Below are 25,665 nucleotides of genomic sequence, written 5' to 3' on the forward strand. Positions count from 1 at the left end.
GAAAGGGGCTATGTGGTACATGAACTTAAGAGTGTTGTCAGTAGCTGTGGCATCGAAATATCGCACCATTAGGATGAGTACTTGCATACCCCAGTGATGAGTGCAGTGTAAATAACTAGACAAATCATCTTTATGTCACTAGCTGAAAGAAGGTCAAGGGCAGATGTGGTCCAGTTGCAGAATTAGCAGGGGTTCAGGGAGGGGCCTGGAACGGCTCTCCTCAGAAGAGACTGAAAAGATTGGGATTGTCTCCTTAGAAAGGAGATGAATAGGAGGGGATGTGATAAAGGTTTGCTTGGTCCTGCCACAGTGCAGGACTTCTCAAGGTCCCTTCCAGCTCTACGTGTCTATGAAAGGCTATAAAACCATGAATGGGATTGTCATAAATATAAAGGGAAGGGTAACCACCTTTCTGTATGCAGTGCTATAAAATCCCTTGTGGCCAGAGGCAACATCCTGTTACCTGTAAAGGGTTAAGAAGCTAAGGTAACCTCGCTGGCACCTGACCAAAATGACCAATGAGGAGACAAGATACTTTCAAATCCGGAGGTGGGGGGAAACAAAGGGTCTGTCTGTCTGCGTGATGCTTTTGTTGGGAACAGATCAGGAATGCAGTCTCAGAACTTCTGTTAGTAAGTAAGCTAGCTAGAAATGAGTTAGATTTCCTTTTGTTTAATGGCTGGTAAAATAGCTGTGCTGAATGGAACGTATATTCCTGTTTTTGTGTCTTGTTGTAACTTAAGGTTTTTTGCCTAGAGGGATTCTCTATGTTTTGAATCTGACTACCCTGTAAGGTATTTACCATCCTGATTTTACAGAGGTGATTCTCTTACCTTTTCCTTAATTAAAATTCTTCTTTTAAGAACCTGATTGATTTTTCATTGTTCTTAAGATCCAAGGGTTTGTGTCTGTGTTCACCTGTACAAATTGGTGAGGATTTTTATCAAGCCTTCCCCAGGAAAGGGGGTGTAGGGCTTGGGGGGATATTTTGGGGGAAGACGTCTCCAAGTGGGCTCTTTCCCTGTTCTTTGTTTAAAACGCTTGGTGGTGGCAGCATAGGGTTCAAGGACAAGGCAAAGTTTGTACCTTGGGGAAGTATTTAACCTAAGCTGGTAAGAATAAGCTTAGGGGGTCTTTCATGCAGGTCCCCACATCTGTACCCTAGAGTTCAGAGTGGGGAAGGAACCTTGACAGGGATAGAGAAGGGAGACTGGAAACTTCTGTTCTGCCTCATGACACGTGAACAAGGGGACCGTCAATGAAACGGAAAGGTGGGAAATCCAAAACTGACCCAAGCTTTCCCCCAATGTACAATCAGCTTGTCTTGCCCTAGGAAGTTAAGAACTGTCTATATGGATAACGAGGCTAGCTAGTTAACATAACTGAGAGCAAAGCTTCTGGAAGTGATATTAGCCCCCATGGTTTGAGCCAAGCTCTCACTACCAAGCACCAGATTCTTGCACCTTTTTCTGCAGCATCTGGTGCTGGCCTCCAGTTCGCTGGGCTAGATGGACCTCGGGAGTGAGCCAGTCTGGCAATCCCTGTGTCCCTAAAAGGAACTCAGCATGATGCCAGTCTGGTGGCCCCTTTGTGAGACCAGCTGAGGGTTTCAGTCCAGTTCCTTGTGGATGTGTGCCCATTTCACAAACCCGCCGCTGTGCTGGGAGCCTTAGCAGAGAGGCCGAGGGCTGACGCTGTGGTGTGTGAACTCACCCCTACAGAGAAGAATTTGGGGCTGTGACGAGAGCTAAAACTCCGGCAGCACGAAGGGTGAATCCTCACTCCCCCCCACACAGCTGGAGTAAACAGGCTGGGCACTGAGTAGGAACCCTTGCCCCAGGCCGTAGTGCAGCAATGACTCTGCTCCATAGCTGCTGCTACCTCTATGGGCCGCCATCGCCCCTTCCTTGCAGGGTGCTGGGCAGTGGAGCTGTGTAGCCTGCAGATCCCCCAGTTCCTCCCTGGCCCACCATAAGAGTCCTGGGGTGGGGGTTGCAGGGAGCCCCCACAGAGCTCTGTACCACAGAGGGCAGGGAATACAGCCTCCCTGCATCCATGTATTGGGTCTTGGTTGACTGAGCCTCACAAAGCTGAGTTAAGTGACTCGCTTGAGGCGATGCACTGAGTCAGTGGCAGAAGCTGGCTCTCTAGATTCCCAATGACCTGCTCTAACCACTAGACATGCTTCCTCCCAGGTGAACTCAGGCTGACTCTGTTCCCGCCCTCACACTGAAGTCCGTACGCTTTCCCCCATGCAATTGAACAACGTGTTTTGTTGTGTGGCCTGTGTAGCTAGAGGTTGCCCAAGGCCTCCTGCAGTGTGTGACGTTTCCCCATGGTGAGGGCTGGCCCTGCCCCTGTGCGTTACACAGTACATGGAACATTATAAAGCACTGTACGCTGAGTCTCAGGGTGAAATGGGGTATTTTTAGATCCCCTCCTGTGCCCCAAGGGCAGCCCGAGACTTCCCCTCTGGGCCATTCCCTTTCCAACCCCCATCCCTGACAGCAGCAGATAGATGGGCATTGCCTGAGCCCCCTGGGGTAGTGGCATTTTCTGAGCTCTCTGGCCATGCTGGTGTCCACCCAGGTCATACTGCAGTCAGCTGAGCTCAGCCTCTGTCGGGTTCTGGTGCCTCACTGGCCACAACTACTGCAGAGCAAGAAGCCCCATTGTAGGGCTGATATTGGCCCTACCCAAACCCTATAGTCCAGATCCTCCTCCCCCCACCCATTCCCACCAGCCCTGGCCTCACTAGCTGCCAGTCAGCTTGGCTACCTGATGCTACTTCTAGATCATTCTGAACTGGGCATGAACCCCAAGGAAATCCTGGCTCTGACTGCAGGGCTGATCAGCCGCAGGCTCCCCCCTACCTTTGTACGAGAGGCGAAGGCGAGGGACACCTTGCTTCCAGGCACCACCATTCCCAATGCTCAGCAGGAGAATCCAAGTCAGCAGGGCAGGGGCAGTGGAGAGGTGCCGCCTGCTAAAGACCAGGGCTGGCATGCTGGTGGATTCTCTGGCCGGGGGCTCCTCTCTCAGCAGGGAAAGCTGCTCCTCCCTCCAGGGAGCATGTTCTGCTGGGAGAGATTCTGGTGCCGCTTCCAGCTGAAAACAGAAAGGAAGGAATTTTGCATCTCTCTTGGCCATGCATTTAGCAGGGCTGAACAATCTGGGCTCTTGGCCTGCATGTGCTGAGCCCCTGCAGTTCTCACTGCTGCCTGGGAGATTGTTTTAAGTCAAGGTGATTGAAGTCAGTGATTGAAATCATGATGTAAATCATCAGGTGGGAAGCCTTGATTTAACTCATTGGTTATAATGAACTTTTCCATTTGCATTTCAGTTACTTCCTAAAGAAATGTGCATTCTCACTGGTTGATGTAATAATTTAAAACGTTGATTTAAAACTAGAGTCTTTGCACTAGACACGTTACAACTTTTTGCTACGTCGGAGGGTACACAATAACTATAAACATTTATTTAAGCAATTCTGTAGCTTATTATTTTCAGATTCTTGTTACTTGTACACTTTTAGTATGTTTGGAAATGGTGAATGATATATTGCTTATTTACAGCAGAATTAGCTTTTGGCTCATTATTTGGGCCGAGCTGCATTAGGATGGTAACTGGAATTGAATTAAACACACAATGGCAAATACAATTTATTTTTATTAAACAAAACAACTTTAAACTTTTTGGCCACATAAACATCTCTTATCAAAGCATGTTTCACATTTACAACTAAACGCCAATAAGTTTCGGCCTTAACATATTTTGGGTTAAAATCAGATTTCCTTTTAAACAGGTTTATTTTTAAAAAGAAAAATGCTATAATGTAAGTAACAAAATAAAAAATGTCTGATTTTAAATAAAAAAATCTAATTTAAAATTTAAAAAAAAAAAAATCTTTAAAAAAAAAAATCCACTCGGCTTTGCTGGCTTGGGCCAGCAAAGAATTAATTGCATCTGAGAATTAATTGCATCAGTGGCAATAGAAACTCTGGCACCAGCAGAGGAGTCGTGGGACAAACCCCAGCGCAGGCATGCTGCACCTTTGTAAAAACCACTTGCACGTGTGGTGTTGCATCGGTGTGGGAAGAGCAGCACAAATCCCCCCCTGTGGACAAGCTGTCAGGCAATATCTAAAGGGAATCAATTCTCCAGCTCCATCAATTCTCCAACAGCTGATCCCTGTAGGAGTGGGGCTGAAATCCCACCCTCCCATTCCTATTCACAGCCCCACCCAACCAGGAGTATTCTGAACTACGGAACTCCTTGTAAAGAGGGCTTTAAACCTGAGGGTCAGGCTCATTGGACTGATGAGGGAGTACAATCAGTATGGAAAGGCACAAAGAATCCCAAGCCCACACAGCAAGTCAGTGGCAGAATCATTGCTTAATAAGCATAGAATATCAGAGTTGGAAGGGACCTCAGGAGGTCATCTAGTCCAACCCCCTGCTCAAAGCAGGACCAATCCCAACTAAATCATCCCAGCCAGGGGATTTGTCAAGCCTGACCTTGAAAACTTCTAAGGAAGGAGATTCCACCACCTCCCTAGGTAACCCATTCCAGTGCTTCACCACCCTCCTAGTGAAAAAGTTTCTCCTAATATCCAACCTAAACCTCCCCCACTGCAACTTGAGACCATTACTCCTTGTTCTGTCATCAGCTACCACTGAGAACAGTCTAGCTCCATCCTCTTTGGAACCCCCTTTCAGGTAGTTGAAAGCAGCTATCAAATCCCCGCTCATTCTTCTCTTCCGCCGACTAAACAATCCCAGTTCCCTCAGCCTCTCCTCATAAGTCATGTGTTCCAGTCCCCCAATCATTTTTTAATGCCTTCCGCTGGACTCTTTCCAATTTGTCCACATCCTTCTTGTAGTGTGGGGCCCAAAACTGGACACAGTACTCCAGATGAGGCCTCACCAATGTTGAATAGAGGGGAACAATCACATCCCTCGACCTGCTGGCAATGCCCCTACTTATACAGCCCAAAATGCCGTTAGCCTTCTTGGCAACAAGGGCACACTGACTCATATCCAGCTTCTCGTCCACTGTAACCCTTAGGTCCTTTTCTGCAGAACTGCTGCCTAGCCATTCGGTCCCTAGTCTGTAGCAGTGCATGGGATTCTTCTGTCCTAATTGCAGGATTCTGCACTTGTCCTTGTTGAACCTCATCAGATTTCTTTTGGCCCAGTCCTCTAACTTGTCTAGGTCCCTCTATATCCTATCCCTACCCTCCAGCATATCTACCACTCCTCCCAGTTTAGTGTCATCTGAAAACTTGCTGAGGGTGCAATCCACGCCATCCTCTAGATCATTAATGAAGATATTGAACAAAACCGGCCCCAGGACTGACCCTTGGGGCACTCCGCTTGATACCAGCTGCCAACTAGACATGGAGCCATTGATCACTACCTGTTGAGCTCGACGATCTAGCCAGCTTTCTATCCACCTTATAGTCCATTCATCCAGCCCATACTTCTTTAACTTGCTGGCAAGAATACTGTGGGAGACTGTATCAAAAGCTTTGCTAAAGTTAAGGAATAACACATCCACTGCTTTCCCCTCATCCACAGAGCCAGTCATCTCTTCATAGAAGGCAATTAGGTTACTCAGGCATGACTTGCCTTGGTGAATCCATGCTGTCTGTTCCTGATCACTTTCCTTTCTTCTAAGTGCTTCAGAATTCATCCCTTGAGGACCTGCTCCATGATTTTTCCAGGGATTGAGGTGAGGCTGAGTGGCCTGTAGTTCCCTGGACCCTCCTTCTTCCTTTTTTCATCATTATTCATTTGCTATTAAAATAGCACCTTGAGGACCTCAGCCAAGATCAGGGCCCTGTTGTGCTATGCACTATGCAGAGACAATCCCTGTTCTGTAGAGCTCAAGCTGGCTAAGTAAACCCAGGTGCAAGGGAAAGGGACTTGCCCACAGTGCTGCACTGTGGCATCATTAATGATGTTTTTAGGATGCCCGAATGTTTAGGTGCCCATCCCTATAGGATTTCAGTTATTTTACAGCAGAGCCAAACAGTTTCCAAGGGATGGGGAGCAGGTGTCCCCCTTCCCTCAGCATAGTCACCTCTGTCCTTGAGGAATCCCAAGATCACAGAGTGCACTAGCCGGGGAATCTAATGCCTGCAGGCTGCAGCTATTGAAAAGCCTGCTCAAAAAGGTACCTCTTGCATCTTGCCCAGATGGCAAGGCAGCCAGACCCTGTGCATGGGAGCGTCCTGCAGAGATAGGCTTGTATTGCAGCAGCACTGGCATGCGTGCAAGCAATGTGACAATGTTTGCAGTACTGGGTCCTGGTCTACAGTAGGAGGGTGAAAAATCCACACCCCTGAGAGACTGATCTCTGCTGACCTAATCCCTGGTGTAGACCATGCTTCCCCTGCCCTAGCTGCCACCTCTTGGGGAGGTGGGTTACCTGTGCCAATGGGAGAATCCCTTCCCATTGGTGTAGGCAGTGGCTACAGCGGGGCAGACGGGCCTGTCACACACCCACCCTTAACTCCAGTGCTTTTTACTTGGTTTGGCTCGCCTGGGGGGGGGGTGGATGGGTACAGCCTGAGAGAACACAATTCCCCCCCCAGCCCCCGCACAGCTGCTAACATGCTCACAGTGTCATGTCGAGGAGGGGGAGGGATAGCTCAGTGATTTGAGCATTGGCCTGCTATACCCAGGGTTGTGAGTTCAATCCTTGAGGGGGCCATTTAGGGATTTGGGGCAAAAATTGGGGATTGGTCCTGCTTTGAGCAGGCAGTTGGACTAGATGACCTCCTTAGGTCCCTTCCAACCCTGATATTCTATGCAGGTTAATACTTCTTGAGTGACACTAGTCCTCCAATTCCTTCCCACAATTTCCCCACCACGCACCCAGAAAGGTCAGAGGACATCTCCCACAATTCATGGGTGGATGATGTAGATGTTCAGGCTCTAGGACCACACCATAGTTAAACAGCCCCTTAGCTGGAGCCTCTGGAGTCTGCATCAGCTGGCTTGTACCAGCTGTGGGGTTTTAATTGCAGTGTAGCCAGACCATTACTGTTCTCTCTCCTTTGATTCACCACTTCAGTGCCGGGGCTTTGAAAGGCTGGCATCAAAGAGCCATTTTCCACCCTCATGACCACATTTCTTCCTGCCATCCCCCCAGAGCGGCTGCTGCTTGGGCCACCTGTCCCCTCTGCAAGGGGGAAGAAGAGAGGCTCGGGGGCAACAAATAAAATGAGCAACAGTAGTGAAGAAAGGAAGTGTGTGTGTGTGTGTGGGGGGGGTGCTGTTCCAGCACCATGCAGGAGCAGCGACAGGTGTATCTCCACCATAGTGGCTCTTCTGGGCCTGGGCAATGCCTGGAGCACCGCTAGGCAGGGAGGTTGCCCTGGGTAACAGCATAGAGGGTGGCAGCTAGATGCACATACTGCATTCTGTCCTGATGAGTTCCCCCTCCTCCCCCGCCCCCAGAGTAAATTGTACGGATGTTCTATCTCATGTGATATATTATATCCTCCTCTACATACAGCAATGCTTGCATTTCCCCCTCCTCGGCCTGGAGCTGCCTCTCCTGTGAGCTGGGTGTATGTGCATCGTGCCCTTTCCTGATGGACTAAAACCTGCACATGTTCCAGCATCCTGGCCAGGAAGCTGAGACAGCGGAGCTCAGCCTGCATGCTCCCCACATCCCCCCCAGGGGTTTGGGCAGAGCAAACCCAGTGCTCATCACAAGGCCAGGGCTGGGGCTGGCCTGAGACTCCTGTCAGTGTTCACTGGTTGCTGGAAGCCTTGGGAAAACGCTAGCTGGTAATTGCAGGCTGCTATAAATGGAATGTGCCTGTCTGGGGACAGCGCTGAGCAGTGGGAGGGAGCCCTGAGTGACCTGATGCCCCAAGATGGTCCTAGGTGGCTGCAGGATGGCGGGGGGGCAGATGGAGCAGAGCCCTGACCCTCCACAGCCTAGGATTGCGCCTGAACGACAGCCCTGTGGGTTGGGTGGGGGAGCTGGTGTGTTTCACACGCCACCTCCAGGGGATGAAATAAAGGGGCTGGTGGATACCCTGTGCCAAGGTTCAATCCTGCGTCTCCAGAAGTCAAGGGGAAACTCCCGCTGGGATCAGGATCAGGCCTCAAAATGAAATCCAAATAATAGAGGACAACTGCCCTCCCCTGCAAGAGGGCCAGTTCACTATTGCTATAAAGGATACGAGTCCAGGAGACTTTCACCTACTTGTGCTAGCCGTGAACATGGCTCAAAGTCTGCAAAAAGGCAAAGGAAACAGCCAGTGATATTTAACCCAAAGCAGGTGGGCAGTCATTGCTAAAAGGTACAGGGCAAAGGAAGCACAGTTACAAAAATGGATTCCCTGTTCCCTCTATATCAGTGGCTGTCAACCTTTCCAGACTACTGTGGCCCTTTCAGGAGTCTGATTTGTCTTGTGTACCCCAAAGTTTCACCTCACTTGAAAACTACTTGCTTACAAAATCAGACATAAAAAGTGTCACAGCACAGTATTACTGAAATATTGCTGACTCTCTCATTTTCATATAATTATAAAATAAATCAATTGGAATATAAATATTGTGCTTACATTTCAGTGTATATATAGAGCAGTATAAACAAACCATTGTCTGTATGAAATTTTAGTTTGTACTGATTTCGCTCATGCTTTTTAAGTAGCCCGTTGTAAAACCAGACAAATATCTAGATGAGTTGATGTACCCCCTCAAAGACCTCTGAGTACCCCCAGGGGGTGCACGTACTCCTGGTTGAGAAGTAGTGCTCTATACTATCCCAGGACTTAATTCAAGGCAGCTTCAAGCCAATGCTTCTTTGCCTTGATATTGTTGGATATAAATCCTTCTTACAGTGCAAAAGGCTTAGGAAAGCCATTTTTCTCTCTACTGCCCTTGTTCTGTCTTTTTTGCTCCCAGTGTCTACTGTAGCAGTCTTTTAATGCAACTTGTGGAACTCCCTGCTGCAGGATGTTATTGAGGCAAACAGTATACCCAGGATCAAAAAGGTCTAGGCACTTAAAGGAATAAAAGGAGCACCCATCATTACACTAGCTAGGTGGGGAAATTACAAGGCTCCAGGTCTGTGCACCTTCCTCAGAAGCATCAGAGGCCAGGCTTCACTGTTTCTTCAGGAGCAGCAATGCCTATGTTTGTGGCACTATTAGTGCAGCAGGTCAGGACTGAGGGGCATGGGCAGGGCGTTGTGGCAGCTCAGGGTTGTGTGATTAAGGGGTGCAGTGAAGTTAGCTTCCATGGTGTCTGTGTGGGGTAGTCCTCCCCCAGCTTGGCATTTGCTTTGTTAGGGGCTCCTTCAGTTCTGGAAACAGAATGTCAAAGATCATTTTCAACTAAAGTTGGCTCACCGATTTCTCCCCTCCCCTGGCAGTCCTTATGCTGGAAGCACAGCTCCCTGGTGGGCTTCCCCACACAGCAGTGTCCATCCACTCCATGCCAAAGAGGCACTTTGAGCTTCTCCACACAGCCAACTGGGCATGCAGCTGTGGGCGCTTCTGCGCCCCGCCCTCCCCAGCACATGTTGACTAGGGGCCCCGCAGCAGGCGCTGCTTCCCACAGCAGTGCCCTGCCCATATCAGTGAGGACTCCAGCAGGGGCATCTTTCTCCCAGCAGTATCCTGGCAATGCAGGCCTAGCAGGTTCTCCACCACTCCACCCTAGGATAGAAACCAAGCAAGGGCTCCCCTGTACAAGGGATAACGGCCCCAAGCTATAAACCTCTTCCCAAATATACTCTCGGCGGGAGCTTGTCCTAGGCAGAGTTTATATGTACTCTGGGGGGGAAGCGGGTGTCCAGTGGATGGAAACAAGCTGCAGATGATGAATCCAAGCTTAAATTAAACAGTCCCGACAGCTTTATGTAATCAACTGTCCAGAACGACAAGTGTGTTCTCACTCCGTTTGGAGCAGGGCGTGCTGGTGGGTGCAGGCGGCCGGGCAAGGGCACTTCTGCGTGTCTGGCTTCAGAGCCAGGACTGTGGCAGGGAAGACGCACCTGGATACTGTCAGTGGGAGCCGGGCCAGTCTTTGTGGGTTCTGGAGTCGGGGGTGGGGGGCAAGGTTTTGGTGAATTTTCTCTCTCATGAAAAAGGACCAGTGTCCCTGGGCAGAGCCGGTCATGATCCCAGGATGAGCCGTATACGCCCCTTGCTTGACCTGCAGCTCCTTCACCTCTGTGCCAATGATCCGCCACCTGGCCAGCAGCACTTCTGCCCCCTCCGCCCCACAGCTCTCCAGATGCACCTCAGTGTCGACCTACAGCACTCCCCCTGTGTTTACGGCCTGGCCACCCACCCCACAACTATGGCACGGCCCTTCAAACCTGAAAACTAGAGTCCTCTGTAGAACAGCGCCAGCTTCCCAGCTATGCTGCTGCGGGCTGCAGCTACTAGCTGTTGTCTAGATACCAGTCCACCACGAGCTGCACTGAAACTGGACAGGCTTTTCACATAGGCAACCAAGCAACCTTCAGATGGTTACAACTTAATCACTGTTGACCTGGGTTGGCTTTGAGCCATTGACCGGAGTCGTGCATTCCCGATCCCACTGGCCACCCAGGCTACCGGGGCAGTGCCACTCTCCTTGTGCCAAGCTCAGACAGCACTCTGGGAGCAACGGATCGCAGGCTGAGACTCGGTGACTTTGTCTGTGCGTCCTGTAGCATTGTTCAATGCGCCTCCATTAGAGCCGATCCCTGATTGAGGGATTTGTACCCATCTACAGGTGGAAGATGACCGCTATAGTGGAGGGTGTAAACACTATGGTTACCCCATAGAATTCCTCCCAAGGGCTGTAATTAGGAGTTATGGGAGGAAACTGAGCTAAGGAGCTGTCGACTGAATTTCAAGGAACCCGTATCCTGGCGGTGAGATCTAGGCTGTGGATCACCTCCCAAAATGGAAGCGTATGTTGTGCTTGAGCCTTCTGAGTTGTAGGATGGCACCAACAGCAATGACAACATGCTCCCTGCTCCATCCCCCCAGCCCAATGGGGCCTGCCATGTGCGCTGCACTGCTCAGCAGTTCTTGATTGTTTCCGAAATGATCCAGAAACAACATTTGCAGGAGATTGCTGGCTCACGTTCCTGTTTGGAGCTAGATGGGCCATGCCCAGGATGATGGGGTCAACAGCTGGGTGCAGCTCAGGGGAGCAGCCAGTGGCGACAGCCAGAAGGGGGTTGCACGCAGTCTGTGAGCGTTACAGGGTGGTAAAGATCCCTGTGCTGGAAGAGGAGCCTCCTGCTAGATCAGATTGTGGGTGACTCACTCTTAGGTTGCCTGAGATAGGAGAGCTCAGTGCCTTTTACTCCCCCTCCCCCAGATACCCGCTGCATTGGGCTGGCATTGCGCTGCAATGTGGGAGAGCTAGGCATGAGTGGATTAGCCGCAGATCCTGTGCTTAAATCCAGACTTCATGCTCCTGGGGGGCCTGATGTTGCAGTCCTGCTTTCACCTGCAGATGCTCTCCTGAGTCAGCAGGAGCTGGAGCCGGGGGCGCTAAAGAAGCCACAGGTTCAGCCCTTGCTGGAAGGGATGGAGAGCATTAGGATGCGCTGCCACGCCCCCGTGGCCATTTTGGACGTGCTGAGGATGGACTGCAGCGTCTGGATGGGGCAAGAATGGAGGAGCTCATCAGGGCTGCAAGAGGGACTTGGATGGTATGTCTATGCTGCTAATAGACACCTGCGGCTGGCCTGTGCCGGCTGAGTGAGGCTAAGGCTCGTGGGGCGTTTAACTGAGGTGGCTCGGGCTGCAGCCTGAACTCTGGGACCCTGCAAGGTGGGAAGGTCGCAAAGCCCAGGCTCCAGCCTGAACCCAAATGTTTACACTGCAATTAAACAGCCCCTGGGCCTAAGTCAGCTGGCATGGGCCAGCCGTGGGTGTCTAATTGCAGTGTAGGCACACCCAGAGAGCCCCCCCAGTTCCATGAGCAAAAGTGAATCATGCACTGAGTCAGGCCTTGCCTGCTGGAGAAAGGGTGACTGACAGGGCCATGAATGACCACCGTCCCGCAAAAAGAACGAGGAGGACTAGTGGCACCTTTAGAGAATAACAAATGTATTTGAGCATAAGCTTTCGTGGCCTAAAGCTTATGTCTGTCTCACACTTGCTCAGGGCATAAGCAGGAGGCATTCCCAGGCCATCCTGCCCCCCTACTGTATAGCGCGTCGCTCTGGGGCTGTGCTTACTGGATCTAAATCGGGATAGGGGCCTCTCTCTGTGTATTCGTTCGAGTGTTTGAGTGGTGTATTAGTGTGCTGCTACTTGCATCTCCACGTACATGTTATGTGTAAGGGGTGGTACCAGTATGCATGGGCACATACTCATCTGCATACATCTGTGTGCAGAGACACATACCTCTGTCTGTTGGCCCATGCCTGTGCCTCTGTAAAAACAGATGTGTGCACTTGTCTGCATGTACACGTGTGCCGAAATCTCTCTATGCTCCATGAATTCCACGGAGGTTTCAGTTCCTATGGTGAAGCATGATGGATTCCCCAGCAGCTGTGGCTGCTCCCTGCTTAATGCAGGGGCTCAGGGCAAGGCAGCTGTCCTCTTTCTCTAAATGAGATGACAAAGACAAAAATAAATGAGTTCCTTTCCCTCCCTGCCCCACTTCCCTCCCCTGCTGCGTTTCCCCTGGTGCCTCCAGGCGAGGGGAACAGCCCTCCGTGCTGTGAGTGTGCATGGGTCGCTGGATGGCACGTACTGTTCGTGTGAGCCTTACGCGTACTTAACATCTCATCCCTTGTGGAAGTGACCTTAAGAGGCAGGAGTGTGAAGGCTGGGCCCAGAGCCCATGTGACAGCAGGACAGCCAATGCATGTACTGTACAAAACGTGGCCCGTAACCTCCAGTTGTTTGGGGTGATAGAGATGAGTCAGGAACCTGTCTGTGCAGAGTCCTGAAGGCGAACAGAGGGAGGGAGCAGGAGGAAGGGAGGAATTCTGCAGCAGCGCTCAAACTGGAGAAATGCTAACAGGGTATAACAGGCACATTCTGTGCAAGCTTCCCTCACACCTACTCTCTGCCAGGGCTCCTCCGTCCTGACTTGTAATCCCCTGGCTACTCCAGCACTGCGACCCTCACACAGTCTTGCCTATGCCCCTCAGTCCTGATTGGCAAGATTCAATGCGGTTATTGCAATTATCACTCTGTGCAGATTTCTCCCAAAAGTGGCAACACGGAAGCGTGCTAAGTTCCAGGAACGTGAAGCAACAGGCTCTGTCTGCTCTCAGCACACACACCCCTGCCATGCTCCTCCTTTGGTTGAGCTGCTTTAGCTTTTCACCATCTGCCTTTCATACCTGCCAGGTAGGAGAACCCTCCGCTCCCAGGTATGTGGTAATAACGACTGTAGCAGAAACAGCTCCGTCCACCCGATAACTCAATGGCAGAGAGCCTGGCAGCAGGTCTTGTCCAGATCAGGGGAACTTTATGGCTGTTTTGACACATGAGTCTGTGAGCTCTTACTTCAGTTTTTATTCTATCTATGTCATGATGTAAAGAGTTCACAGCCCTTCCAGGGTTCAGCTGTTTTGTCAATTTCACTCCATATGCTGGGCGGTTGCCTTGGCTTTCTTCTCTTCCCCTATTCCGTGGATGGAACTGTGTCTATCAAAACTATGCCGAGTTCTCTGAGAACCCTGCAAATCCCAACTGCCAAAACTCTCTCTTGCACTGAAAAGAACTTTCCATCTGTTCCATGGACAGGATCAGTGGAATCAGGACTTGGCAGGCTGCTCTCCAGGGAGCAGATCTTTGTCTGTCTGGAGAGGTCTCTGGGAGTTCTGCTCCCTGAGGTTCAAATCTGTGGCACCATGCCCCTGACAGCTTGCAACACAAATGGGGAATGACTGAGCCCATTGATGGCCAAGGTGGTTAATACCACCCTAGGAGAGGTTAGGGAACTGGCTTCCCTCTAACAAGTGGCTGTTAATCCCATAATTTGGAAACTATTGTCTGTGGCTGGCGCACTTACCAGCTCTCTCTCTCTGTCTCTAACCTTCCATTCTTGAGCAAGGCTGTTGTAGTGTTGATCCCTCCCCACTTTGGTTTCAGGCCTGAGTAATGCACAGAGCCTGCACTTGTCTCACTGGCTGGCAGTGGGCCAAGGGGAGGTGTTAATGCTGATGCTTTCAGATCACTTGTCTGCCTTTGATAGTGTTGACCATGGGGTTTTGTTGACTTGCCCGCATGGAGCGAATCCCCACCTTCTAGGACCTGTCCACTCTTTCTCCGGCAGATGAATCCTGCTAGGAGGCAGTGGGCCAAGCTGGCATAGGGAGGTACCATCTGACCTCCCCTCTACCCGCAAGCGTGGGTCTGGTCTGGCCCAAGAGCTGCAGGGAGACCCCAGGTGCTGAGTACCTGTGGTCATTGCAGTCATTACAGTGGGAAAAGGTGTCCCAACTGACTGGAGAGGACCTCCCAGGCTACACCTACAACATAGGATTGACTTACTGCCTCCCTGAGGCCAAATTGAGTGACTGATTCTTGACCAGTGAATATGATGCCTCAGAGTAAAATCTAAGCCAGACAAAATATTGTATCACATGAGCCCCAGTAGGGTGGAGAGCCTCTGGGACTGTGGCTCGGGATTCACCCATCCCTAGCTATCAATGCCACCTGTTCAGATCCTATCTGGTGGTTCGCACCTTTGCCATCTCCACACTGTCAACCCTTGATCTCTCGCCATCGAGAGCCCACTGTTTGGAAGAGCGGTGCATGAAGTTGCCTGGCTCCCGCTTCCTTGACCAGCCTGGCAGGTCTTCTCTGTGGGGGGGTAAGCCACAAGGCAAACTAAGCCAGATGGCAGCTGGGCCGCGTTTGGACAGTTTGAGAGGAAGAGGGCTGGGCTTCTCTCCAGACAAAGCCCAGGGTCAGAAACGCGAGACAAGTGTGTGGCAGCCACACCTCAAGCTGAACCAGCAATGTGGCCTGCTTTCCTGCCTGTTTGCCAGAATCCCCACTCTGATGAACCACTGACTCTGAAAAGCAAGAAAATGTGTGCAGCTGGTACCCTGCTCCTCACACTAGGCTCAGGCCTCTGCCCAGAGTACGCCTTCTTGGCTTCCGTGTTAATTATAGCAACAGCAAGCACTGCCGTGCTTTCCACCCCAATCCCCTCTTTCAGCATCCTGGAACCTCCTATACTTTCTGCCTTTGGGACTGAAGTTCTCTCCTTGCAGATGAATGGAGCGCTTGCTGGTTACAGTTTGAGGAGAGCCAATTCAGTCATTCTGAAGGACCAGGAGAAGGAATAAATCATGTTTCATCCCATGATTTAAAAAAAAAAAATCATCCTGCAACCTTTTGAGAGAACACCACAGCTGAAACGACTGGTGGGAAGAAGTTGGCATTTGGCCTGGAAATAGCCCTGACAGAGGAGATGTATCTTTGAGTCTTCAGGTGAGAAATGGGTTTAGAATGACCAAGTTGGGAGCCAGTGCATAGCGAACTCTGCATGCCTGAGACATTTGACACAGAACTTTTCACCCAGCTCTTAGAATGTGCAGCCAGGGAAGCATTCACTGCACAAAGCATGCACGGCCAGCTCAGAGGAAAAGGTAAGTGAGGGGCTGAGGTAAGGACATCAGAGGAACCCTTGGCTTAGTCCTTCTGGAGGACATAAGGTGCAAAAGAGTGAGGCAGGGCTGCTGTCTACTCTTTAAGGCTCACAAGAGGCAGTTCTGCTGTGATGGACCATAGGAGCCCCACACCACACAGAGGGCAGAGGAGTGGGATTCCTTCCCACGACTCTCCTACCACATTCAGGATGGCATTCTGGTGGTGTTCAGATTAGGGCACTTGTGCGTTATTGCCAATTTTCTGCAAACCAACAGAGCTTTCAAAGTGTGGATAGCCTTAACTCTGCCCCCTCTTGTGTGTGCATCACATGGCCATGTAGGAACTTCATCAGTGTCTCTATGTTGCACACTGTGATCAATCAGAACTTCTTGCAACCTCTGGCTCCAAGAACCCAGGCCCCTCCCACTGCAGAGAAAGGAGAGTCACTGATGGCAGTATAGAGTTTTCCCATGCAGTTGAGCCATCCATCAGAAGGCAGTGGTGCACCTAGTTACTTCATTACACTACTGACTTAATTCATAATGGTGTCAAGAGGTTTAAATGTCCTAATGTCTGAAGTGTGCTGATACCCTCTGATGGAGGGTGCTGGAGGCAAAGTGCCCACGTAGTGTATCAAAGAGCCTCTATCCCACCCACATCACGGAGTGTGACTGATCCCTAATGCGCTGCAGATTCCAGGACACACACACACACACACACACACATATTCCTGAGAGCTCTTTACACTGAAATCCTCTCCGCTGGGAAGAAACTGACACTTGTCACCTGTCTAACACATGGTCTCACACAGTACAAGAAGTCAGAGTCCCATGGAGTTTGTCCCTCTTTACCACTCACTTCATTAGACTTTCTGAGTTGAATCTGTAGGTTAATGCAGCAAATTCAGATGGGGGCTCCTGACCTCGGTGTGCTGGGTTTGAGAGATGGCCATTGCCAGGCATGATGCGCTGTTGCTAGTGCTTTTTACATCAGCCCTGCTCAAGATCATTTGATGCCCTAGTGGATAGAAATTTAAATGTATTCCATATTTAGAGGAGTGGGGGTTGCTGCAGTGTCCCAGCCTCTCAGACCTGGAAACATAGGTTCAAATCCTTGTTCAAGTCAAAACAGAAAATAAATGTGATGGTCTCAATGTCACACTTTTACTATTGGGCAGGAAAAGGGTGGGTTTGTGAAGGGGAGGTCAGGGCTGGCATAGCAGGGGGTGCCAGGTCAGGACTGAGGGGCAGAGGCAGAGCTGTGAGGCGGAGCTCAAGGCTGCCATAGCAGGGGGCAGCCGCTCAGGACTGGGGGCAGCAGCAAAGCTGTGCGTGGTAACTTGTAAAGTACTTGCCTGACTCTAGCAAGTGTTACCCACCCATTTTTTTTCATGATCCTTCATTTCATGCAGAATGACGGTGTTAAGAGAAGACGTCTGGTCCACAGGATTTGGATACAGGAAGTTTCGCCTCTAGGCCACCAGAGCAAATCTGGACACGATCAGTGGAGACCAGAAGTAACTGGCACTGCTGGCTGTTCAGTGGCCTCTGTGAAACGTGTGTGGTCTGTCAGGTTCCTAGTGGTCATGGCCTGACCTCACAAAGGGCCCTTTGCTCGCAGTTTCAGCAGTTTCAGCTGCTCACAAGTGGGGCAGTGGAGGGGGCTGCTTGCCTTGCGGCACGGATACGGCACTATCCAGGGCTATTAAGAAGCCAGTTTCTAGAGCTAGCATTCAACTCACTGAAAACTCTCCTACAAATATATTTCAAAGGGATTTCTCCTGCCTAAAGTTAATCTGCACTAAGCTAAGCGAGTTGGTGTGGGTGTGCTGCAGCTCTCAGATCAAGGCCCTTAGTTTGCAGGGCTCCTCAGTTCGGCCTAACCCTAAAGCTGGGGCCATCCTGCCACAGGAGTCACCTGCTGCTTTGCTCAGTGACCCAGTTAGATGGATTCACTGATGCCAGCCAGTGCCCTGGGCCGAGGTTACTGGGCCTTACGTTCCTGAAGCTGCTCCCTGCCTCAGCCAAGAGTGCCTGCCTCCCCAACCTGACACATCAAAGCTTTGCAGTATTTTCTTTTAATCCAAAGGAAGCCTACTCCCTGCCCTCCCCTGGTCTCCTGCTCTAATTGGAATAAAATAGAACAAACAGGCATGGGGGACTCTGGCAGAGAAAACGTTTTAATGAGCAGTAGGGGGTTCCTGCACTACTCTCTGCTTCTTCTCAGAGGCTGTCAGCTGGAATGGCTCTGTAACTGCAGCCTGGATTTGAAGGGAGGCTCTCCGGATGAGTCCCCAGGACCCCTGTACAGTGCCGTGCTCCCACAGCCTTTTGGAAGAGCTGCTCTTTCCTCTGGCACATCCAGGCCTGCCTCTCTCACTCCGTAAGTGGCCTCACTCCAGGGGATAAAATGTACCGTTCAGCTGGCCACCTCTGAAAGACACCTGTTGAACAAACCTCAGTAGTGTCCTCTGGGGTTTGAGCCAGGGAAGGAGAGGCTCTGTAGTTTAATAGAAAGTTAAGGAAGAGATCTTTCCTGGTTTTTGCCTTAGGTGGTTCCTTTCGGCCTGATCCTGCAGTCCTTACGCAGGCAGCCCTGCCATAGAAGGCCATGGGAATTTTCGTGAGCTAGGAGCACTGGATTTGGCCTGTATAATCTCCAGGGGATTAGTGAATGGCTGAGAGGCAGACACACATAGGGTGACCAGACAGCAAGTGTGAAAAATCGGGACAGGGGGTGGGAGGTTATAGGTGCCTATATAAGATAAAGCCCCAAATATTGGGACTGTCACTATAAAATCACATCTGGTCACCCTAGATGCACACCATGCCTTTAGCCCCAGCTGGCCATTTGTTCAGCCCCATGTAGGGTCCCTGCACCCGGGTCATTCTGGTGATGAGCTGAAACCCAAGGAAGATTTGTCAGGGGGAGGGTTAATTGAGCTGATGAGAGGAAAATAAACCTGGAGCCCTCAGTGTCCTTTGCAGGGTCACTTTTCTGACTACGGACACATTTTGAGGAAAAGAAGGATCCCATGGCCCCAGCCATTTAACACCATATCAGTCAAACCTGAATGAATCTAGCAGAGATGGGGTTAATCAAAGAGTGCTGAGGGTGCAGGAGGCATGTCCGCAAAAAGGCTCCCAACACGAATGATGCATCAGCTGACTTGCACTGGAGTGAGCAATAGCATAGCCAGGGCTAGGTGTGTGGGGCCAACCTGAGGTGTGTGTATGTGGTATCTACCTAAGGGGCTTCTGTCTCCCTGTCATTGTAGTATCAGGAAGCCTCAGTATCTAATTATCCCCACTACACTCCTGTGCAGTAGGGAAGTGTTAGTAAAGATGGGAACTGAGATCAAGACCAGGGGTATGTCTACACTGGAGCTAAAGGTGTAATTTCCAGCTAGGGTCGCCACACCAGTGCTAACTCTGGGCGAGTTAGCCACGTGTATGGCCCTGGGATTTCAGATGAGATTGGCCTCGGGGCAGCTAGCCCGTGCTTCTGCTCGCTTCACTGTGACTACGCTGCTGTTTTCAGTGCACTAACTCCATCCGAATGTCTGCACAAGCTGGGAACGACCCCTCCGGTACCAATGTAGACATACCCTAGGTGATATGCTCAAGAACACATGGGCATCTGTGGCGGAGCAGGGATTCAAGATCAGGTCTCCCACAGCCCATGCTGGCTCTCTAGCTGCTGAACCATCCTTGCTTTCCACAGCACATGCTAGGCCAGCCTTTTTGAAAGAGCTCAGCATGCCAGGGGAGGCTCTGGCCCTTTCCGTCCGAGTGAGTGGGCATGTGTGAATGAGAGCAGATAGGCACAGGCTGGGGTGTGGGTGTGGTTACAGCATGCAGGTAGCGGTACACTACGCAGGTGCATCGTATGTGGTACAGTTCTGTTCTCATCATGACTCAGGAGAGACTGAAACCAAAAGCCATTGTCTACGCTGTTCACCCATTAAAAGCTCTGGGAAAGAGACTTCCTCATGTTATCTGACATCAGAAATCTCCCCTTGGAAAGCGAGGAAATAAACTTGAGCCTGATGCCGGGAGACGTGAAGGAGGTGGCGAAGCAGCCACACAATAAGTGGCAGCCTGCCAGTGAGTTAGACATGAAGAATCACAGCTGATGGCCAGGTGTTTTTGAAGCACATTGTTTCTGTGAAGCCATATCCTGGGCAGGCACACGATTAGACTTTATTCGACATGAGCAACGATTGTGTCCCATGTCATGCAAATAAAATTGTGTTGGCCCAGTGCACATGTGTGAGGGAGTGGCACAGTGGCTGTGAGTGGACACAGGATGTCTGCTGGGTCTGGGTATACAGGGAAGACTGAGGATGGATACAGCACAGTCACCTGAGCACGTGTCCATGCAACCCACTGGTCAGTGCGTTCATCTCTGCCTCCTCTACAGAGGATACAGATCAGTCACAACCCCTAGCTCCGGAGCCAGGCTCTTTAACTCAACCTGTAGAGACTCCTGCTTTTAGTTCTCAAGGTCCTCAGTTGAGTTCCCAGTGTGGCAGCCATCACATCTATGCTACTGATACACCACCCTAACACCTTGCTATCCAGGTACCAGTGGGTCCAGGGTCTGTTTGTTTGCGCTCACGATTGTTATGATCTGTGGGGATGTTTAGAGAGGCATCGTGACCCAGTGGAAAGGGCTCTGGAGTGAGAACCAGGCCACCCCTCCTCCCCCCGCCCCGTGTTCTGTTCCCAGCTCTGCAACCTCAGGCGAGCCACTTTGCCTCAGTTTCCTGAGCTGTGGAAGAGGGGTAATGATATTGTCAAGTCCTGTGAGCTCTGCTGATGAAAGGCACTTGGAACAAAGGCATTTGGGAGAGCAAATGTGGGTCATTTAGGAAACTGAAGAGGAGAAAGGGCTCAAGGCTAGGCCTGGATTCCTGGACCAGAACAAACTGTCTTTTTCCCCCTTCTGGTCTGGGGTTCTGTCCTGCTCCACTCAGGAGGTATGTCACAGCAGGTCATTACCCCAGTTAAGAGCGTTCCCTAAATATGTGCATGTGGGGAAGGACTGGCTGCATCTTTCCCAAAGCTTCTCTTCTCCCTCCCCCACCCTAGTTTAAAAGCCTTTCCAGCTCCAGCCTGGGATGCATGGGGCCACTCAGTTGATTCCTCAGCTGTCTGTCTTTGCCTTGCTCATTTTTTCAGCACCAGGTCTATGCCTGGGATCCCAGGTTTACTAAAAGTGCCGATCTCGCTCTGCACTCCCCAGAGAGGCCCTTGCTGTAATCCCAGCAGGAGTGTGGGATGGGCTGTTTCTAGAGGAAGAGGCAGCTCCCATGGCGCAGTAGCCAAGATTGGCAATAAATCTTCCTTCCCGCTGTAAACAATCTCGGAGAGGGTGTCACAGGAGCACGGATGGAAGCAAGGAGGCCAGGAGCACTCGCCTGCTTTAGTGTCTGGCAGTAAGTGTGTCCCATTGGCTCTTGTCCCCGCTTTCTGTGCAAAGAAGACCATTCCTAGGGAGCTCCATTGTGGCTCCTGCTCTAATGAGCTCAGCTGTTATTCTTTCTGTGTGAGCTTGGTGCTGGCGAAAGGAGTACAATGGACAACCCTGTGGCCTGAAGTCCTCTCATGTACAGAACAGGGGTGGTTCAGCCACCTCCATGGACAGGACAGGCTGTGGCATTTTGGAGAGGGCTTGAGGGACAGCTTTATATCTTTACAGGCTCCCTGCTCAACTCCCTTCTTAAGAAAGCAAATCAAATTCAACTCTCTCTCGTCTCCACTGGCTGCAACGAAATTAGAGCGGGGTATTTGGCCCAGTGTTTCTAATGGAACTGATAACTGCTGGTCCACCACATTCCCCCATCTCGAGTTTATGAATAGTGACTGTGTTTGTATCTCTGTGATGCTTGCACTGAAGTTAGCTTAGCAAGGAATAGCTACAGACAATAAGCAAGGCTCTACAACCTGTATACACACTCTGTCTCGCACACACACACACTGTCTTTCTCTCTTTGCCTGGAGAATCTATCAGGGCACCGACTCATGAGGACTACCAAGCCCTCCATGTTTGTGAAGTCTGGGATGGGATTATTGAACAGTGCCTAGTGAGATTGGACAGAATCAGCTTGGTCTGGGGAAAGCTCCTGAAAGATTGTGTCCCGTTCATGGGGCAGGCAGGTGTGTGAGATACCCAGCAAGAGGCAGCAGATCAGACCAATCTGGGAGAGTAGGGGAAGGAGCCCAAGTATATCTCAAACACTGAACGTTGCTGATGGTGAGTGAGGCAGTGCAGTGCATGAGCGAGAGAGGAAACCATTTCTTTCTTTAATGGATTGAATAAGCCTGGCCTGTAGGAAAACCTGACAAAGTCTGATCTCTGCTCTAAAATCCTGTGGGTGGAACTGCAAGGGGCCTAAGGGAGTTAGTTAATGGGATTTGGGCCCCTTTGAATGTCCCAGCCTATATTTCTGTGTCTCAACTGTGTGTGTAACTCCTGCTGTCCTTTCTGGGCTATGATAACATGACGTCTCTGGACACTAAGCTGGCAACAAGGCTATGCTGGCTTCTAGTTCAACAAAGATTGCATCTGCTCACCAGCAGCTAGCTAGATCCCAGCCACACACCCATGCAGTGATACATCACCGAGAGATAGCAAACTAAGCTGAGCCATGGCAACAACCTGAGATTTCTGGCCAGCTATATTCTGGCCAGCTATATTCTGCTGACAATCCCCCTACAGATTCCATTGGACATGGTATCCTTTAAGCAATGTCCCAGGCTGCTATGTAGCATTTCTGTGTACAGTACCATTAGACCACTGCTGTGCTCCGCCCGAACAGGGGGTCTCATATCAGGGGTGGGTAAATAATCTCTATGTCCATAGTTTTAGTCTAAATTTGCAAAGTCCTTTTCTATCTATCTATAAACATATAAGTGCAAGTTATTATTATTAATTATTATCATATCGGTCCATTCATCAAATTAAATCTTACAAAAACACAATGTTGAAACATCCGTCCCTTACGAAAGGCAGTATTGGTTTTGTCTGCCCCCAGGCTCCCCAGTCATCAATAACCCAAGTACTGAAATATTTAGAAACCGAAAGAGCACGAGTTAAATGATTCTTTCAGAGAGCACTTTACATTTCTCAGGGTCTGTTTCTTTTCTGCCCGCTGCACTGCATGTCCTGAGTTTCTGGGAGTAGAGGCGTTGCAGAGAGGGGGGCGCGACAGCTGGTTTAAAGGAGCAGAACTTTGCCCTGGAGAGGGTTTAACTCATTCAGGGGACTTAGTGGTAATTTTTTTCTTTAAACATTAGTGCTGTCAGACAAAGTCAAATGGAAAACAAAGATTTATTTACAGGTTTCAGAGTAGCAGCCGTGTTAGTCTGTATTCACAAAAAGAAAAGGAGGACTTGTGGCACCTTAGAGACTAACAAATTTATTTGAGCATAAGCTTTCGTGAGCTACAACTCACTTCATCGGATGCATTCAGTGTAATTACAGCTTATGCTCAAATAAATTTGTTAGTCTCTAAGGTGCCACAGGTACTCCTTTTCTTTTTAAAGATTTATTTAGTCATTTTTACTTTCTTTTTTGGGGGAGAGGGGGATCCAACAGAGTAGCCTGTGGTCAGTGGAACAGTCCTCTGAATGGAACAGTCCTTCAGTGGAAATGTGATCTGTAAACTAATTTCAGATTGTTAAAATTTATTGGTGGGAAATTAAATGGTCAGAGTAAAGAAGCCATAGAAAGTACCAGCATGGAATATACAAAGCCTTAACTTGGTAATAAAATCTGCTGAATCCAAAGTAAGGCATTTATAATGATGACAAATAAGCTTACCAAAGACTTCCCCATCATGTAATATGGAACACGAGTGCCAGAGTAATCTCTGTTTGCTCTTCGATTTAGGAAAGGATAAGTCACAGTCAGAAGCTGTTTTGCAGATGTAGAGGCCACCTATATGCTCAGTTACAGTGGGTTAACCCTGACATAACTCCACTGACTTTGATGGAGTTACACTGGATCTGGCCCAATGTAAATGGAAACACAATTTTGGTCCCACAGGGAGAAAAAAATACAAAGATTTTCCAGCCACTAACAGTAGCACTTTAATAACTCTTTGCTACTCACCACCTCCAGGCTCTGCTGACTTTTACAGATGATGAGCTGCTGTCTGCTTTAGCAGTGTGCTGTCTGCTTATGCTGCTTTCCTGTTTCAAGCTCCACAGCCTCCAGTGCATTAGCCCCTGGCAAAGCAGAAGCACCTGAAATGTACAAGGAAGCTGTAGAGTAGGGGTGGAGTCAAGAGCCAGTGATGTCATCCAAAGACAGCCTCCATTCATAAAAATAGTAGAAGCTGTTACCAGACCATCTGTTCCACTTATTTATGTTTCATTCTCAACCCTTAATCCAGTTCCTTAGCCCAGACAAAATTTGCTGGGAAGAGCTGACATCTAGTGGTAAATGTCTGTATTTATCGAGCTGGATGTTTGGATCCAAATAATTTCCAAGCACCTATTGTAACATTGCAAACTGGCCACTGATCATAGTTGTGAAGTGGGTGCAGATTTTTGTATTAAATTATGTGCTCTCTGCTTTTCTAGAGCACATTTCACTTGATGAGCTCAGTGCACCTGATGGAGATTGGTTAATTAACACTCAAAATATCCCAATAGGTAAACACTTTGTGATTATGCCTCCTTTATAGATGGGGAACTGAGATACAAAGAGGCCAAGGCCCAGATTTTCAGTGGTATTTAGGCATTGCTCAGCTCGGCACTGAGGCCTAAGTGATTTAGGTGGCTACATACCATTTTTAAAAGTGTGATCCACAAAGGCACTTAGGCATTGCCACGTTGAGGGTCATGTTGCCTAGAAAAGCCAGGAACAACACAGTGATCCACAAAGCCAAGTTATGCAGCTAGGCTCCCTGTACAATGAATGGGGAGAGAGAGGCACATACGAATGGAGTCCACAAAAGCCAGCACGTTTAGCAGGGAACTGCCGAAGCCAGCCAATAGGAGTTGGCAATCAGAGATGTATGCTAAACCCTGCCCCTATCTTGCAGATGGGTGCCTAATCCAGGCAGCAGGGTGGCACCTAGATTTGCTTGGTGATCTGTGAACGGGCATCCACCACCTGGAGTCAGATGGCTTAGGAGCCTAAGGTGTTTCCTGTAGAAATGAGTTAGGTGTCTGCCTCACTCCATCCAAACCGGCGGTTGGTGGTGCTCAGTGGTTAGAGCACTCATCTGGGATGTGTGAGACCCAGCTTCAGTTCCCAGAGCGGGAGAGAAGGAGTGGGGTGTTCAAGAGTCACTGGATTGTCCTCTTGAAGGGAGACAAGTGAGCAGCTGTCCTGGTGGTGTGGGAATCTCTATGGAGAATGCAGTTGGAAAGGATGTGCTTCGGCTAGGTCTACTCACTGACGTGCAGCTTGTTTTTCATTGAACAAAGGTGGGAGACCTAATGAGCGTTTTGGGAAAATGAAAACATCAGACGGACTTCAGCTAAGAGGCCCCTCACACTAACAAAGCCAGGAATACCTGGAGGGAGCTCATCTTCAGAATGCCCAGGAAATCAGCTGCTCTATGGGCAAAATGCCTAATCCAGCTCCCTTTGACTTCAGTGGGAACTTTTATTGATTTCAGTAAGCATTAACTTAGACCCTGAATTCTTTCATTAGAGCCACACAGGTTATAGCTCAGATAAACAGCTGAAATCAGAAGGGATTTAGGTGACTTTGTATCATTTCTGTGCTTGGGACAAACTTCCCCAAAAGGGGGCACATTTTAGTGGTAAAGGGGTGGTGGATAAAGCATCTTACTTATACTGCAGCAAACTATTGTTCAATTTATGTGAGTGTATGCACTCTTTATTAGAAATCCTTCTCACCTTTTATTCCCTTGGGTTTGATGAATGCATGTTCAGCAGAAAATTTTCTTTTTCATCCAAAAATTAGCAGCATTTAATACGTGTTAAACCTCTCTAGTCTGGCACCCTCGGGACCTGACCAGTGCTGAACCAGAGAATCTGCGAAACCATGGGAGGTCAATGCAGAGTGCCAGCAGGTCTCCACAG

The 25,665-nt window shown here is 49.7% G+C and overlaps 1 protein-coding gene across 5 annotated transcripts in view; it reads right to left on the reverse strand.

Annotated features, from left to right (window-relative positions):
- LOC125640257 (semaphorin-3D-like) overlaps positions 1–25,665 on the reverse strand; it is a 52,962-nt gene that overhangs the window by 19,845 nt on the left and 7,452 nt on the right. For 2 of the 5 annotated variants that reach the window (XM_048858620.2, XM_048858621.2), the window contains exon 1: positions 2,874–2,963. Coding sequence is in view for 2 of the 5 variants with exons in the window: in XM_075130622.1 (XP_074986723.1) it covers positions 2,874–3,108; positions 12,386–12,478 (328 nt within the window). In the remaining 3 variants the exon portion in view is untranslated. Of the gene's footprint in view, positions 1–2,873; positions 3,109–12,385; positions 12,590–23,716; positions 23,851–25,665 lie in introns of those variants that run through there. The other 3 variants (XM_075130622.1, XM_048858619.2, XM_075130623.1) reach the window with 3 other exon arrangements.

This window comes from Caretta caretta, chromosome 7 (genome assembly GCF_965140235.1).
Source record: "Caretta caretta isolate rCarCar2 chromosome 7, rCarCar1.hap1, whole genome shotgun sequence".
In the NCBI taxonomy this organism is placed as follows: Eukaryota; Metazoa; Chordata; order Testudines; family Cheloniidae; genus Caretta; species Caretta caretta.